Source organism: Oenanthe melanoleuca, chromosome 19 (genome assembly GCF_029582105.1).
Source record: "Oenanthe melanoleuca isolate GR-GAL-2019-014 chromosome 19, OMel1.0, whole genome shotgun sequence".
NCBI classification, from domain to species: Eukaryota; Metazoa; Chordata; class Aves; order Passeriformes; family Muscicapidae; genus Oenanthe; species Oenanthe melanoleuca.
In genome coordinates this window covers 10,681,273-10,698,089 of record NC_079352.1, presented here as the reverse complement: position 1 = coordinate 10,698,089, position 16,817 = coordinate 10,681,273, and the positions used below count along the sequence as shown (strand labels likewise).

Genomic DNA, 16,817 nt, shown 5'->3' with positions numbered 1-16,817 from the left:
AGAGCTCTGTGGGAAATCTCTGTCCATCCCTATCCTTTTAATATCATATACATATGTATATGTATATATATATATATATATATATATATATGTAGGGGTGTGCAAGGATATGTCTTGTCTACAAAGGAAAAAGTATGCAAGCAATGTGACTGACACCTTCCGTGTTCAGTCCACACCCATGGGTACAAAGACATTATGGAAACCCTTGCACAGACAAACTCTTCTATCCATGGATATAGAGACATCCAAGAGCCCCTGGCACAGACAGACCCTTCTGCCATGGACACAGAGACATCCAAAAGCACTTAACCCACCATGCCAAGAAGATGGGGACCCACCTCACGCCATTGCTGCTGGAAGAAAAGCTAGTCCCAAATGATGTCTTCAGCCTTCTGCAAGGGCATGGCCCATCCACACCACAGCTGGTCCCAAGCACTTCCTGATTCAAACTGGACTCCACCTAGAATGCTTCCTTTACAGAAACAAACAACAAATTTATGAAAATCAATACATTAAAAAGGGGAAAACAAGAAAAAAGGGAGGAAGGAAGGGAGGAAGGAAGGAAGGAAGGAAGGAAGGAAGGAAGGAAGGAAGGAAGGAAGGAAGGAAGGAAGGAAGGAAGGAAGGAAGGAAGGAAGGAAGGAAGGAAGGAAGGAAGGAAGGAAGGAAGGAAGGAAGGAAGGAAGGAAGGAAGGAAGGAAGGAAGGAAGATTCATTTGTCAACACAGTGGAACCCAAGTGACCATTGTGAATCCATAAATTCTTATGGAAGAAACTGTCGATTATAAGACATCTGGGCATTATGGAACCCAGCTGCCACTTGGACATTGCCATTTCTCATGGAAGCAAGTGTCCGTTATGAGACAAACAGGCCTAATGGAACACAAGAGACTGTTGTGACACAAGGGAATCTCAGGACACCAAGGCTCTATTGTGACTCAGAGGGCCACCACAGAACCAAGGACACCATTGTGAGGCAATGCCATTTTACTCATGGAAAAAAGAGTAAGTTGTCAACACTGCAGGGCCTCGTGGAACCTGGGTGCCAATGGGATGTTTCCAAGGCTCCTGCAAGCAAGTGTCCATTGTGATACAGCTAGGACTAATGGAACACAGGAGAACATTGTTAGGCAGTAGAATGTCATGGAAGCAAGTGTCAACTTTTTTACAGCAGGGCCTCATGGAACACAGCAGACCACTGTGATTATAGGAACCTTGAGGATTTCAATTTTGAACAAGGTGGGGCTTCATGGAACACAGCCAGGCCACTTGTATACTGACAGGGCACGTGGAACTCGGTGTCCACTGTGACACAGAACAGACTCATGGAACTCAGTATACCATTGTGATGCAATGGAATCTCAATGATCCAAGGTTCTACTTTGACCAAGCTGGGCATCATGGGCTGCAGGTGCCACTGGGACATTGCCAGGCCTACTAGAAACAAAGCTCCAATATTGCGCATCACATCCTAAGGGCACCTGGGAGGTTACCATGTCGCAACGGAATCTGATGGATGCAAGTGTCCACTGTGACACAGAAGGGCCTCATGGCACCCAGGAGACCACTGTCATGCAATGCAAGCTCTGGGAACCAAGGGCCAACTGCAATTACTAACCCTAATCCTAACTGGACTAGCATGTCCATGCCACCATCTTGAGTGTACCTATAGTAACTTCTGGCCATTACTGCCCTCTTGAGTGTAGCATGATGCAGTTTCTGTTAAACCCTCACCATCTTGAGAGTAGCACTACAAGTTTGTTCTGGATCTGCCATTTTGACTGTTATGGCCTGTGATTTCCTCTCATGCTTGCCATCTTGAGAGTGGACTGATGCCAGTTCCTGGCACCTCTACCATCTTGAGCATCTTATCATCACAGAATCACATAATCACTAGGTTGGAAGGTCATCAAGTCCAACCCATGCCCTAATACCACCTCAACTAAACCATGGCACTGAGTGCCACATCCAACTGAGAGGAATGACAGATCTGTCTTTACAAACAACCTGTGGGTCTGCTGGTAGATAAAACTAGCACTGAGAGATAAAAGAAACAATGGGAAGGATTCCACTGATTGATGAATGGAAAAAAAATATATTTGCCTTTACAAACAAGCTGTAGGTTTGCTGATAAATAAAATTGGATATTGAAAGATGAAAAAAACATTGGGGGAAAAACCATGAATTCCATAAGAATTAAACATTAAAAGGGAGGATTATACATTAGAGGGGAATCTCAGGTATCAGGTGTTCTGGGAAGTCTGTACCTCTCAAATACCTCAGCCAGTGGGGAGAGGAAAATGCAGCCAGGAAAATAAGATAAAAAGGGAGGCTTCATCCTTCAAAAATTTGAGAGACCATAGGGGAATGTCCCATGGCCTTTCCCTTTATTCAAATAAAGAAAAAAGACTCCTCTGTCTCCTTTTTGGACATAAACCTCTGGTGTTTGTGGGTTAATTTTCCTGACACAATCTTGTTTTTAAGCACATCCAGGGATGGTGACTGCACCATCTCCCTGGGCAGAAAATTCCAGTACTTCATCACTCTTTCGGTAAAAAACTTTTTCCTAACATCCCACCTAAGTTTCCGTTCGTGCAGCTTAAGAATGTGTCCTCTTGTTCCATCAGTTGTTGCCAGTCAGTTGGAAAAAGAGACAAACGACCACCTGACTACAACCACCTTTCAGGTAGTTGTAGAGTGATGAGGTCACCTCTGAGTCTCCTTTTCTCCGGCCTAAACAACCCCAGCTCCCTCAGTGGCTCCTCACAGGGCTTGTGTTCCAAGCCCTTCCTGCAGCCAAAGCCCAATGGCACACAGCAATACCCTGCTCCTCCTTTGGCTCACCACAACCCTCATCCTCCACTGCTGCTGCAGCTGGGTCCCGCGCCTGGTGCTCCCAGGCACCGCGTGTGCGCCAGGGCCAGCAGGAGGCAGCGGCAGGCATGGAAAGCGCCACAGTGACACTCTGGTAACTCACTATCCGTGTGCCCATTTCTTAGTTGCAGTACCGGTTTTAGTCTGCAGGCGACTCTACTGAGTCATTAAATAGCATGTGCACGGTACCTTGTGCTTATTACCAGGTAGCAGCAGCAATTTAAGTCCCAACCAAGATCTCAGACAGTGACGCACAACAAAACTCTGAACACACAGAGCCATAATATTTTCTCCCGTTTTCAAGCCCTTTCTTGTTTAAATTACCAAAGGTACATTTGTATTTTCAAACCTTATATATCTGTATTTAGAATTTCTTGTACTCTTAAGATGCTGCATATAAAACAGTAGATAAAGGGTTGTATTTGGAAATCAACTTTTATAAAAATTATACATATATATATAACGAATACCTTGAATTATATTATACATATAAATGTATAAAATATAAGAAAAGTTACCATTTTTTACTATGGTAACTACTCCCCTAATCATTACCCCTTACAACTACACCGAACCTGGCAACTCATTATCTCAGAAGCAGTTCAGAGGCTCCTAGGAACCCAAAGAGCCAGAGCCATAATTCCTGGCAGCTTTCATCTTGTTACGATCCTCCAACATTCACAATTTTAAGAGACAGAATCCCACCTTTAGCCCCAGAAATGTGACTGTGAATGTTAGCTCTTTTCCATAGGAAGGAAAGCCCCACAACCCACTGTCTCAGGAGCAATTGAGACACAGCCCCTAGGAGTCCAAGTCCAGACAGAGTGTGGCAGTTTTCATCTGGAAGGAATCCTCTGATATTCGCAAATTTAGGAGGCAGAATCCCATTTTCAGATTAGGGCACCTGACCATGAATTGATGGCCCTTTTCCACCCTGGCAACCCAGGGTCTCATGGGCAGTTGTGTTCCAACCCAAACCATTATGATTCTATGATTGGTAATGCTTCAAGAAGTCCTGGTGAACAAGTTCAGGGATAGGGGTGCCATTGCAGGCCAGTAACTGCACCATCATCCCGGTGCTTGTGGCTGGTTATCAGTCAAAGGGCCCTTTCTAGGTTTGGTGAGAACACCTAGAAAACAAGGTGATCTTTCCTCCTGAACATTTACAGCACAACATGGAAATGAAGTTAACTCCAACATAAATGCAGGTTTTATCTCGGTCTGCAGCTGTCATGAGCTCAATCCATTTCCTGCTTAGTCTTTTGATCAGTGCCCAGTCCCAGTCCCCCACACTCTCCTTCCGGCCAGTGCCCACCACCATCCAGGACTGAAGGTTACCATTGAACACAGGGCAGCAGGACGGTTCAATGTGCGTGGCACAGGCATAATGCTGTGAACAACCTGCTTGGTCATAAACACCCAGGATGTGCATCTGGATCTGCATACCAACCCCAGAGCCACAGAAGTGATGGGCAGACATTGAGCCGATGGCATTAGCCACAGTTTGTTCTAAGGGTGCGTTACTTTGGGTCCCGGTGACTTCACATTGTCATCCACACCAAAAAGTAAATATCCACCCTCAGTGTTTGCAAAGGCAAAGACACATTTAGGAAGATTTTTTCTAATGTATTACAACCTAGTCTTTGTACTGCATTCCTTAAATTCAATATGTATTGGCTCTGTGAAACCCAGGACCTTCCCAACCAGCACTTCATTTCTTTTTATAAACCTGGCCACAGCATCTTGGATGTTGTGCTCTTGGATGTTCAGAGGAGTCTCTTTTGCTCCCCCATCAAAACTCAGCTAGGCTCTTGTCTTGTCTTGTTTGAAAGGCAGATGTCTGCTAGGGAAGGCAGGGCCCTAGCATTTGCACTCTCCTAGGATTGGAGAGTGCAAACCCCTTCCCTCTAATTATTATGATTTTGAAATTAAGGGGCTCTCAGGGAAAGATATGGGGATAGGAATAACAGTTCTTTACTAGTATGTATAACAAAGAAAACCAAAACAACAATAACTATGGCATTAACCACAAACAAACAAACAGAACCAGGGACCCAGTAACAGTCCTCTCAGCTGCAGCCACTTTCCCCTTTCGTGCAGTTACCATCAGCTGACAGGAATGAGCAAAGAGGGTGGTGGTGGATGGCGGTAGCTGCAGGATGTCCCGGGAAGGCAGGAGGGTGTGGTCTACCATGTGGAGAAACAGAGCAACAGCAAAGAAACAGTGGTGTTGGGCCAGCAGGGCCCGACTCTGAGCAGGGCAGGGAGAGGCGAAGTTGAGGATTTCCGGGGCTCACGAGCAAATGGTGACAGGTCCCTCAGGTGCCGGTGAATTCTCCCACAGTAAGTGACAAGCCCGGACGTCCTTCTCCAATGCCAAAGAGCGAGAGCAGAAAGATCCACAACTGCTCCAGCCCCTGTCCAGTGTCTCTGTCCTACCGAGAGAAACTCCCAAAAACCAGAAATGTTCTCCCTCGAGAACACTTGAGACTCCCCGATGTCTCAAGCATGCAGCCATCAGTGCCTCTTAGCAACTCAATTGGAAAAAATTCCACAAGTTACAAGGGAAGAAAACGAAAGAAAAAGGTAAGAAAACCCAATCCCCAACAGCTCTCTTGGGGATCAGTCCATTCCCATTGTGACACTTTGCACAGTTTTTTTTCCTCAGGAATTCAGAACTTCTCTGGAATTCACAGGATAAACCAAAGTTCCGGACCTATAAAACAAAACAGTGGTCAAGCTGCAGAGGTGCAGCTTTGTAGCTGCACCTCCTGGCTCTGGGCCTCCACAGCTCCATGTTTTAACAAAAAGCAGGAGGTTACTCCCCTGCTACATCCATGCAAAGTATTCAGAGGTCTTGTTTCTGCCAGTGCAATCCCTGAGGCTTGTCTCTATATATACAAACGCCATGCTCCCGAAAGATGCAATTCCTGCGTTCACTGTCCATTCTCACTATTTCTCCTCCTGAATTCAGCAATGCACACACTGCTATGGAAAAAACCTTTTGTTCTGTTTTCTGATTGCTAGACTTCTTTCTAGACCTCTTTCCTTAAAGTATTTTGCCAATAACTACCTCCACATCAGGACTGTGTTCAGTCAGTAGCTGCCCCTCCTGGCTGGCCATCCTGATCCTGAAATGATACATTATTAAAAACATTTCATGAAATCACGGAATTGTTAGGCTTAGGAAAGTCCTCTGAGACCTCAAGTTCAACTGTTCCCATAGCACTGCCAAGGCCACTGCTAACCAATGCCCCTCCCCATGTGCCACATCTACACATCTGTTAAATCTTTCCAGAGATGGTGATTCCACCACTGGCCTAGGCAGCCTGTGCCAGAGCTGGACAACCCTTTCACTGAAGAAACTTTTCCCAATGTTCAACCTAAACCTCCTCTAAGACAACTTGAGACTGTTTCCCCTCATGCCACTCCTTGATCTGTGGGAGCAGAGTCCAGCCCTCACCTTCCTGACAGGGAGTTGTGCAGAGCCAGAAGTTCCGCTTGAGCCTCCTTGTCTCCAGACTGAGTCCCCCAGGTTTCTCAGCCATTCCGTATCAAACGTGCTCCAGACCATTCCCCAGCTCCACTACCCTTCAGTGGACACGCAAAGAAGGGCACACACACGGTATCGGGACCAAGAAAACTTGGAGAAAATGAAAGATTGGAAAATAAAAGTGAAAATTGAAATCATTTATTGCAAGGGTAGTAAAGTCCGAGGGGGCTGGTGCAGAGGCCGCGAGTTAACGAGGAGATTTGCTGGGACGCTCTGGCACTGCCCTGAAGTCACGTCCGAAGCACATCCCTGCTTCCCGCAGCCCCGGCGGATTTCTGCCGGCCCCCGCGGTCCCTGACGGCGAGGAGGCGCGGGCAGAGCCCCTTGGGTGGGCAGGGACGGCTACGGAGCGGGCAGAGCCCGGGGCCGGGGTCGGGACCGTGGTCGGAGCCGCTGCGCAGGGCGGAGGCGCCGCCCCGAGCCGGCTACGCCGGGCGCTATTGCCGCCTGGGCTCGGGGCCGCCTGCTCCGCACAGCGCCAGCACCGGCAGGGAGGAATGTGTGGGGAACAGGAAACGGGCTCTGAGGCCAGCTCCGTGTGCGCGGCAGGCGGTGACTGCCAGCACTGGGCCCCGTTTAGTAGAAACTTCCCTACCCTTCTCTTTCCGCACCGCCCCTCCCCACCCGGCCCTGTGCGGCCGACATCGTGCTCTGCATCTGTATTTCAAACAGTTTAATTTTAAAAATATTCTATTCAGTGCTAAAATAACTTTCCACTTCCACGCGCAGCCGCGCCTCCAGCTTCACCAGGCTCGATCACGGACTCGGCGGGACATGCAGTGGCAGCGAGGGGAGAGTGGGGCTGGAAGGGGCAGCAGGTATTGGGGGCAGCAGAGCCCCAAGGCGGGAGCGCTTCCCGGGGGCTCCAGCACCCTGCCGCTTCCTTCCCCATCCCGGGGCTAACGGGTACCTAGGCCGTGCAGCACAGGGCAACGGCTCCCCATACTCTGCCAGCTTCCGAGGGACTGCAAATTCCACTCGGCTGGAGTTGTGCCCCGCGGCAGAGCTGAGGCTGGTCAGTACCTGCCCTCCGGGAGGGGAAAGTGCTCCCCTCTCTCCCAGTATGAATGGCTTAAACTAGCAGCTTATTGCACAGCGTCCCAATGGGTCCCTGCCGGCCTCCCCTCACTGCACCCCACACTCCCCACCACCTGCTCCCACAGCCGAGTGGACACATCACCCGGAGCAGGTGGAAGGTGGCTCTCCTGTTCCCAGCACCCAGGGGAAGGGCACGCACGGGAGCCACGAGCAGGCAAACAGCATCTGCCAGTGCCCTGGAGACCAGGGAGAGTAGGGAGCCCATGGAGAACCCCCCTACCCATGCAGCCCACCCAGTGGAGACCCCCAGCTCTAGGGCAGGGAGCAGGGAGAGAGGGAGCCAATAAATAGAGACAAATTTGCAGGTACTGGCAGCGGGCCCATCTGTCGGGCAGGGCAGGGAAGGGAACGGAAGGGTGCACTTGATGCGAGTGGTGGGAGCCCCGACACTGTTCGGGAAGGGGCAGGCTGGAGGGAAGCGCTGGTCCTGGGGGGCCAGGTGGCTCTGCAAGGGGCTGACGAAGGTGCCAGGCCAGGCAGGTTAGCTCTCCAAGGCCGTGTGGCACACAGAGTTCTGGTCAGCACAAAATCTCTTCAGGGGGGGTGCACCGGAGTCCTCCTCCTCTTCAGTTACCTGCAAGAGCCAGACGTCACAGGCAGTGACACCGAGCCATGTACACCCAGACAAGGCTGTGCCATACCATGCGGACACCCCAGGTGGTCACCTATGCACAGACCCCTGGGCACCAGGAATGGAAACTCACTCCAGCCCTGGAGCTTGCCAGAAGCATTGTTTTCCCACACCCCCATATCCTTCCCTCATACTTCAACACTTGATCTGAAGCAGGGGATAAAGACCAAAGCTCAGTAAATCAGGAAGTTCTGGGAGTTCCCAGGGGGGCACTCTGGGACTGCATAGCAACTCCATCCACCAAGATGCTTCCACTACAAGAAGCGGCAACAAGGGTCAAAGGGCCAACCTGGATCCATGCACACTTAGAGGTGGTTTCAATCCCCCTTCCCTTACCTGAGTCTCAAGGGGGACCGGCTCTTCTTTTGTGAGAGTGGGAGGCTCATCTGCCACTTCTGAGGAAGGCAGGGAGGGATCTGGGGAGAACAGGTCGGTCAACAAAAATGCAAGCCTGGCACCCAGCTCGGTGCTAAGCCAGGACAGAACACGTAGAAAAGAAGTCCCCAGTGCCCTGTCAGCTTGCAGCACTGGACCACTAACAGCACTGAAGGGGCCTTCCCTGAGCACAGCCATCTGCCTCCTCCCTTCCCAGTCCAGCACCCACCTTCCAGGGTCTCCTGCCCCAGGGTGGGAGGCTGTGAGTCGTCCGTGCGAAAGTCAGACGTGTGGGCAGGACTCATGGACTCACTCTGCTGAGGACTGGGGCTGGAGTTGGGGCTGCTGTCCACCTTGAGCTGGTACACATCAGACAGGGAGCTCTGGTTGCTGTTCTCATCTGCAGAGACAGCACCTGGTGAAGAAGAACACCTTGACACAGGGCACAGGCAGCCCAGGGCAGCACTGAAAGCTGGGGTCTTGCTGAGAAGGCAGAACACAGTCAGAGATTCAGTCAGGGGATTCGCTGTTCCCCATCAGCCCAAGGGCTGTCAGGAACAGGACTGTCCTCCAGAGCACAGTGGGAATCATATACACAACTGGCTGAGGGAAAGAGAATGCTTCTGCCCTGGGAATGAGAATGAGCACTGCCAAATCCCACATCTGCAGCTTGGGAGGGTCCTGGGCATCTGAGGGCAGGAATCTCCTGCCATGTACCAGCGTTTTGTTCCTTCTCTGTGAAGCAACACGTGGATTAATGCTCAGCACCTGTCTCCTAATGAGAAGGCAAGCCTGGCACACCCCTTCCCAAATTGCTGACCTGCAACATAACCCCACTGCATCTCTTGGAAGTGCCAGCACATTCCAGATTTTCCTTAGCAGAGCAGGGCTTGGGCAGATGTGTACACTCCATTTCAGCAGTGAGTCTGGCACTGCCAGAGCCTCTCCTAGCTGTACTACAGTGCCCAAACCAAGAGCAAGGCAAGGGACATCCTCTGCCTCTTCACTCTTGGCTACAGGTGGCTACTGGCCTATCCCCAGACTGGAATGGGGGGAACAGGAAACCCCACTCCTCCAATTAGCTGTGCAGTTTCCCACAGAAGATACTGGAAACAGCCTTTTAAGACTCTCTGACAGCAAAAATGAACAGTTTGGACAGGAACAATCCAGAAGTGGATCAGCCCAATTCCACAGCTCAGCTCCATAGCTCTTCACACCAGTGCTCTTCCCCATACAGGCAGCACACAGAACCACCAATGTCCCAGCTGCTGTACAGCCTTGGAGTCTTTCTCCACGTTGAAGGGAGCTCAACTAGACCCACCTTGGAACTCCAGAAGGAGGGAGGAGTTGGCAGAGGTGTCAGCTGGGAATCCATTGGGTTCTCGGGCCGTGCTGCTACTCGATTTGGATTTCTCTTTCTTGAGGAGAGAAAGAAAAGCGCAAACACAATGTCAGAGAAACACATGCTACTCCAGAGAAGCCATTCCCCTCCCCTTTCTGTCTCCAGAACTCCAGAGGGATATGCTCAAGCTGGTCTTTTCCCTTGGCTTTGGAGGCACATTCCTAAGGGAGAGGTGAAACTCCATCTATGAAGGGACTGGGAATCAGGAAAGAGAGGAGGAGCTGACGCCCATCTAGGAATGACACCAAGTAAAGCCAGTCCTTGGAGGAGTCAGGAAGAGAGTCTTAGGGGAAGCAGGAAGGGGCTCAAGGGGCTCGACAGGGGCTTGATAGTCCAAAGGAGCTCAGGTCGGCTGAAGGGGCTCGTTGGAATTGAGGAAGGGGGCCCAAGAAGGCTTGACAGGGGCTCATGGAGCTTCAGAAGGGACTCAGCGGGGTTTGGGTGGTTCGGGGGTCAGCTTAGGGAGGGATCAGGGGCCTGGGGGTCTCAGGAGATCTCGACAAGGCAGGAGGGGCTCGGTGGCGCCTCAAGAGTACTCAGCACGGCTAGGAAGGTCCAGCGGGGGCTCGGGAGGGCTCAGGGGGGTTTTGTGGGGTTCGGCAGAACTCGGGGCTCGGGGGTGGCTCGGGGGGCTTCGGTGGTCGGTAGGGCTGGGGGAGGCTCAGAGCGCAGCTTAAGCGGGGTTTTTAAGGGGGCTAGGCTGGCTGTGGGCGGTGACTCCGGGCTCGTCTCCACGCACGGTACCCACCTCCTTACTGTCCGCCACTGGCACCCACTTGAATATCCGCAGGGACGTGTCGCCCACCGTCACCCACTTCTTTTCCCTGCAGGACAAAACGCTGACGAGCCGGACCGGGCCTGGGGCACCACGGCAAGAAACCCCGCCACCCCGCCACGCTCTGGTAGGCAGTCAGCTCAGCACCCCGCAGCATTTCCCGCCCCCCGCACTGTGATTGGCTGGACCAGCCGCCCATCACGAGCGCTTCCGTCCCCGCCCCACTACCATTGGCCGCCACCCCCCCGCCTACACCCGTTGGTTGGGCGCGCACACCCGGGTCGCACCCCGCGGCGCGGTGATTGGCTGCGCGCGGGCGGCGGGACCCTCCCCCCCGCGGGCCCGCCCTCACCATCTGCGGACGCGCTCGATGGCTGCCATCACCTTCTTGATGTCATCCTTGGCGCGGCTGCGGGTCTCGGCCCGCACCGAGCGCCCCGACATGGCGCGCGCAGCCCCGCAGCACCGGCCCCGCTGCACCCGCCACCGCACCCGCCCCCGCGCATGCGCACTGCGCGGCCCGCCCGCGCGCTGCGCGTCCTGCGTCACCACGCCCGACACGCCCCGCCTGCTGCGCCTGCGCAGACGTACACGCCCCACAGCGGGCACGGAAACGACGTTCAGGCGAAGCGACAGTGCGCCGCCATCTTCCTTTTGGGCAAGTCCTGCTCCACGCTACCGTGAGATCACCAAGACCCCGGGCATGGGACCACCCGAATTACGCTGCACCGTTACAGCACTGCGCCGTCCGCTGCAGCAGAATCCCCACCGTTTAGCATCAAAGCTTGAGCTTTGGCAGCTCCCCTGGGGAAAAAAAAAAAAACAAAACAAAACCAACAACCAAGAAACGTACCCCAAATCCACACATTCCTGTTTCTAAGCTCAGGAAAACTAGTAGGCATTGCCTTAGCAATCACTTCCATGGGATATTGAGGATCCATGCCCAGGGAAGAAAACAACACAAGAGTGTGACAATGAGAGACCCCACTGTCCCCAGCCCTGTCCCACCCATCACAGAGCACAAAAGGAAGGACCCGAGCACTCTTTTATTACTGCTGTTCACAGTTACTAAAATTGGACAACCCCAAAGGCAGAGCGCAGCTGCCTCCTGCTGTATGGGTAGCTCAGTGCTTCCTGCCATAGATAGCAGCCAAGGCTTTGAGAGCACTGGAGATCTGCTGCTCCAGCCTCTCCCGGGTGGCTTTGTTCCCAGTTTTTTTCAGCATGGCCTCCATCTCTTCCACCACGGCGCGGTGCCCAGCAGTGTTGTGGAAGACACAGATAGCGCGGTCCCCACAGGACACAACATAGCGGCCAGTGGTGTCAAAGGCAAGGTCGGTGATACGGTGGCTGTGCACGCCAAGGAAACGCTCCTCCTCCTCGCCGCGCCGTGTGTTGCACACCACAATGTCTGTGCTGCCCGCCAGAGCGACGGTGCGGCCATCAGGGGACAGGGCAATGCGGCATGGCTCCGGCACTGCACACTGCCCTGTCAGAAGCAGGTATGGGTCCTGCTGCTTCTTGTACTCCACATCTGTGCCCCAGAACTTCCACGTACCATCCTTTGACACGGTTGCCATCCTGCAGCCAAGAGAGAGCATGGTGAGTGCATGAAAAACAGGCAGCACCTCTTACCCTGCCCTGCCCATGAACCAGGAATCCTCTGTGGAGAGATATCTCTTGGGAAGGGTGAATCTGTACACACATACAGTCTGTGCTCTCTTTACATAGTAAAAAAGCCTACCACTAGACCAGGCTGCTCCAAGCCCCTTCTAATACAGCCTTGAACACTTCCAGGAATGGGGCAACCACATCTTCTCTGGGCAACCTGTGCCAGGGCCTCACCACCCTCACAACCAAAGTTTTCTTCCTAATACCCCATCTAACCCACTCTCTGTCAGCCTGAAACCATTCCCCCTTATCTTGTGACTCCAGGCTCTTGTAAATAGTCTCTTCCATCTTTCCTGTCATTTCCCTTCAGGTTCTGGAAAGCCACAATTACATAACCTGAAGCCTTCTCTTTTCCAGGCTGAGCAATTTCAATTCTCTCAGCCTTTCCTCACAGCAGAGCTGCTCCATCCCTCTGATCATATTGGTGCCTCCTCTAGACTCACTACAGCAGCTCCATGTCCTTCCTGTACTGGGACCCCAGAGCTGGAGGCAGCTCTGCAGGTGAAGTCTCACTTGAGTTGGGCAGAGGGGCAGAATTCCCCTCTCCCTTGTTACCCACACTGTGGGATCAACCTAGGGGAGTTTCTGGCCTGGGTTATGTCCAGCTCTCACCCACCAGCACTCCTTGGCTGCTCTCAATCTGTTCATCCCCATTGATTGATACTGAGGGTTGCCCTGTTCCAGGTACAGCATCAGCACTTGGTCTTATTAAACCATGTGAGATTCCATGTGAGCAGGGAATACACAGGAGTCAGATCTGGCTCCCCAGGGCAATGTTTTACCCCCCACAACTCAGTGGTGCAGCTAATTAACCCTGGAAGAGATGAGTTTACATGTCCTGAGAGTAACTCAGAGCAGGTAACACACACATACCTCCTTGAGTCGTTGGAGAAGGAAAAGGATTGTACACCAGCAGTGTGGCCTTTCAACTCAAAAGCTCTGGTCACCTCCCTGAAGTCTCCGTTCTTGCTAAAACACACCTCCCACACTTTCACATCAGGGGTAAAGCCACAGGATGCCACAAACCTGCGTGAATGAACAAGCAGAGACACAGGCTGCCTCTTACAGAAGACCTGAACAAGGTAGGGCCAGAGGTCTGCAAACCTGTCCTGACTCCTGCATTCAAGTCTAGTCAGCTGAATTTCCACTTTTCCCTGAAACATGTCCTTCCCTAAACACTAAGGAAAGGCACCAAAACACCTCAGGAATGAGAAATTCTCCATCAAAGTAAAAGAGTTAAATGCTTTTGAGCTGCAAACTCCTCACACCAGAACAAGGCAAATTGACCTACAGCAGCAAGTGATTTTCCCGATAAATAGATCTCCCAGAAATAAAACCTTTACTTTTCTAATTAACCTTTAAGAGGTCACAGACAAGTTCAAAATGCTGTTTTCTTTGCACAGGCCATTTGCTCTGTCCCACCTCTGCTACCTGAGGCCAAAGATGTTCTCAGGTTACCAGAACAGCAGCACTGAGGCAGAATGGCAACACACAAGTGCCTGAGCCCACATCAGCTCCATCTCCCAGGGGGCCAAAATACCTTTTTATACTCTGGAAGTCTCAGAAAATTGCATTACAATAACAACTAACTGCTGATGGTCTGAACTGACAGTATTCTGGGCAAACAAGCAGCCTGGAATCCTGCCTGTCACTCACCTCCCACAGGGTGACACTGTGGCATAGGCATTGTTCATCTGGTTGGTGTTAATGCTGGCCAGGACTTCTCCCTTTGGGCTCCAGATCAGGATGGTGGTGTCACTGGAAGCTGTCATGATAAACTTCCCTGGGGAAAAAAAAGCAAAGATCAGGGGAGCCCCCACACCTAATGCTGCCACAAACTCAATAAACCCCACAGGACAACCTCTCCCTGTAGCTGGAGAAAACAAGTAGCAGCACAAAAATCCAAGGAGGTCTCCTAGGATAGAGTAAAGAGCAGTAGCAGAAGACTCAGCTCCTTGTTATGTCTCAGTACTCCTCTGGCTCCTGAGCAAGCAGCAGGCCCTGAGCCCATGTATGCCCTCTACTCATGACCCTGAGCCCCACAAGCAGAGCTATGAGCCCCACTTGGTTGTGCCGCAAACAGGAGAAAAGCACACTCCACCTGATCTGAATGCCCAAAATCAGCTTGTGGATAAGCACCTTTCAAGCTGTAGATTGCAGGCAGGCAACTGAATCCCAATCACACCACCATGATCCGTGATTGCTGGTTGTGCCTATTCTGGACTTCTGCTTGTTCCCACTTCCCCTTTACCTCAGCCCAGGCAGGTGGTTGTGTGTTTACCTTCCAGCTACTTGTTGCAGGTTTAAGTTTTCACATTCACAGCTCCAGTCTCAGTTAACATTTTCCTTGCTCACCTATTACAGAGATGAACTCACATCCACCTGCTTCCAACTGCCACTGGCACATACCTGATGCATTAAATTATCAAGCCCTTACCACTAAAATGTAATTTCCACCCACCCACCCCCACCTCTGTTCTAGATGATCCCAGAAGTTCAAGATAGACCATATGAACTCACTAGAAAGATTTATGACTGGTTAAAGAGAGACTGGCGGCCCAGAGAACAGCGATCCTCTCAATATTGAGACCAGATCTCTTTGCAACAGCATCCCTGAAAATGTAAATTAAGAGACTATGCATATCGGGGAGCTGGTTACAGGTACATAATTGGTGTGAAAACAACACCTTTTGGTTCAGTCAATAGCAAATTAAGTAAAAAAAACTAAGAGACTACAGAGTTCAGTACTGGTGCTGTACATAGCTCTGAGAATGCCAAAAACTCCAACACCTTGAATCCAGTAGCTTCACAAGGAATTCAAAGCTGATCCAGAGAGGTAAGCACCTCATTTCCATACCTGTCTCTGCAATCCCTATGTTAATGACAGGAGCCTTGTGCTTCTTTGGGAAGTCCCCAGAAGTTGCACTGAAGGTGAAACTGCCATCATCCTTCTTGGTCATCTTGTAGACACGAATAGTCTCAGCATTTGCCAGCCAGACAATGAAGGCCCTGTGGAGGGACAGGCTCTGAGCCCCACCTCAGCCCAGGTCACTCAGGGCACCCGGGAAGAGGGATATGCTGGCAGGTAAAAATATTTACAAGAGCACCCTGTGGTGGTTCAAATGCAATACTGAACGAAAAAGAATGGAATTTATTATCTACACTAGGAAATGAGATCCCTTCCTCTCCTTCTAAAAGAGACCACTTCAAAAAGCCAAAACACACTTTTCCACCAAATTTCCCACTCAGCAAGAGCACCCCTGACCACCGAAGACTCAGCAGCACATTCCAGCTGCAGAGTCAGCTGGCAGTGACTTCAACAGGCACCTTTGATGGATGCACAGCAAGCTGGGCACTGGGACAATTACCCTGACAAACATATTAACACACCAGGACCTAGACTAGATGATCTCCAGAGGTCTCCTCCAAATAAGTGCCAGCTGCTCTCAGGAAAGGCCATGAATCAATGATACCGTGATGACTCAGTGAGAGATGATGCCACCACCCATCCCAGAGCAACACCACTGATCCCACCACAGCTCGGCCGAGAGACTGATGGCTCTGCAGGACATCCCGGTGCCAATACAAGGTCCAGCCGTACCGAGAGTCAGGGCTGAAGCGGACGAACTCAGCGTGGTCCAGCTCCACGTTGGCGCGCAGGCAGCGGTGCTCCCGCCCCGCCAGGTCCCGGGTGCTCCACAGCCGCACCGTGCGGTCCTCAGAGCATGATGCCAGGTACTTGCCGTTGCTGCTGAAGTCCAGGCAGGTAACCGGGCTGCTGTGGCCCTGCAGACAGAATGGTCACGGAGGACGCGGGGGGGAGGTAAGGGGAGTGGAATACCAGCACCCGGGGGGAAGGGGGACACCAGCACAAGCGGGACGCCAGCATCGAGAGGGACACCGGCACCGGGTGGGACACCAGAACCGGGCAGCACACTGGCATCGGCAACAGCCCCGGGCACACGGGGTACCTTGAGGGCAGCGACCAGCAGCCGGTGTGCAAAGCTGTGCTGCTGCGGCTTCTCTCTGCGAGCCCTCCCCGCCGGCTTTGCCTTCCGCGGCTCCTTCGGCCTGGCATGCCCGTTCGCCCTAGGTTCTGCGGGAGCGGAGAGGTCGGTGGGTCCGGTTCAGCTACGCTCCGTGCTGCCCGGTGCCCCATTGTCCGCACGGTACTCACCGCCCTGCGGGGCGGTGGGGGTCTCCCACGGAGCGGAGCGGTGCAGCGCGACCGCCAGCAACACGACGAGGATGAGGACGATGAGGGCGCCCGGCAGCCCCAACCCACCCAGCGCCGCCCATCCCTCCATTTTCCCGCCGCCGCGTCAGCTACCGGTAGCAGGAGGGGGGAATTTCCGTGCGCGCATACGCGGCCCCAGTGATCCACGCAGGGCGGCCCCTGGCGGTGGCACTGCAGCCCCCGCCCCGGCCGTTTTCCCTT

At 52.4% G+C, this 16,817-nt stretch overlaps 2 protein-coding genes across 5 annotated transcripts; both read right to left on the bottom strand.

The window, feature by feature from the left end:
- Positions 1-7,085: 7,085 nt before the first annotated feature.
- Positions 7,086-11,263, bottom strand: BCL7B (BAF chromatin remodeling complex subunit BCL7B). 4 transcript variants are annotated; one of them, XM_056506621.1, is made up of 6 exons: positions 11,061-11,263; positions 10,682-10,757; positions 9,853-9,949; positions 8,761-8,931; positions 8,493-8,572; positions 7,086-8,099 (listed from the first exon to the last, which is right to left on the bottom strand). In XM_056506621.1, the coding sequence occupies exons 1-6, from the start codon at positions 11,150-11,152 to the stop codon at positions 8,007-8,009; spliced, it is 609 nt and encodes a 202-aa protein (XP_056362596.1). In that variant the 5' UTR covers positions 11,153-11,263; the 3' UTR covers positions 7,086-8,006. The 4 variants fall into 4 exon arrangements, with proteins under 4 accessions (XP_056362596.1, XP_056362595.1, XP_056362593.1 ...); XM_056506620.1 differs by having other exon boundaries at positions 8,761-8,946; positions 11,061-11,252; XM_056506618.1 differs by having other exon boundaries at positions 8,761-8,946; positions 11,093-11,228.
- A 473-nt stretch (positions 11,264-11,736) lies between these two features.
- TBL2 (transducin beta like 2) lies at positions 11,737-16,777 on the bottom strand. The gene is made up of 7 exons (XM_056506605.1): positions 16,557-16,777; positions 16,351-16,475; positions 15,981-16,165; positions 15,237-15,388; positions 14,036-14,162; positions 13,253-13,405; positions 11,737-12,289 (listed from the first exon to the last, which is right to left on the bottom strand). Exons 1-7 carry the CDS (start codon positions 16,684-16,686, stop codon positions 11,833-11,835), a joined length of 1,329 nt encoding a protein of 442 aa, XP_056362580.1. The 5' UTR covers positions 16,687-16,777; the 3' UTR covers positions 11,737-11,832.
- Between the last annotated feature and the right edge of the window lie 40 nt (positions 16,778-16,817).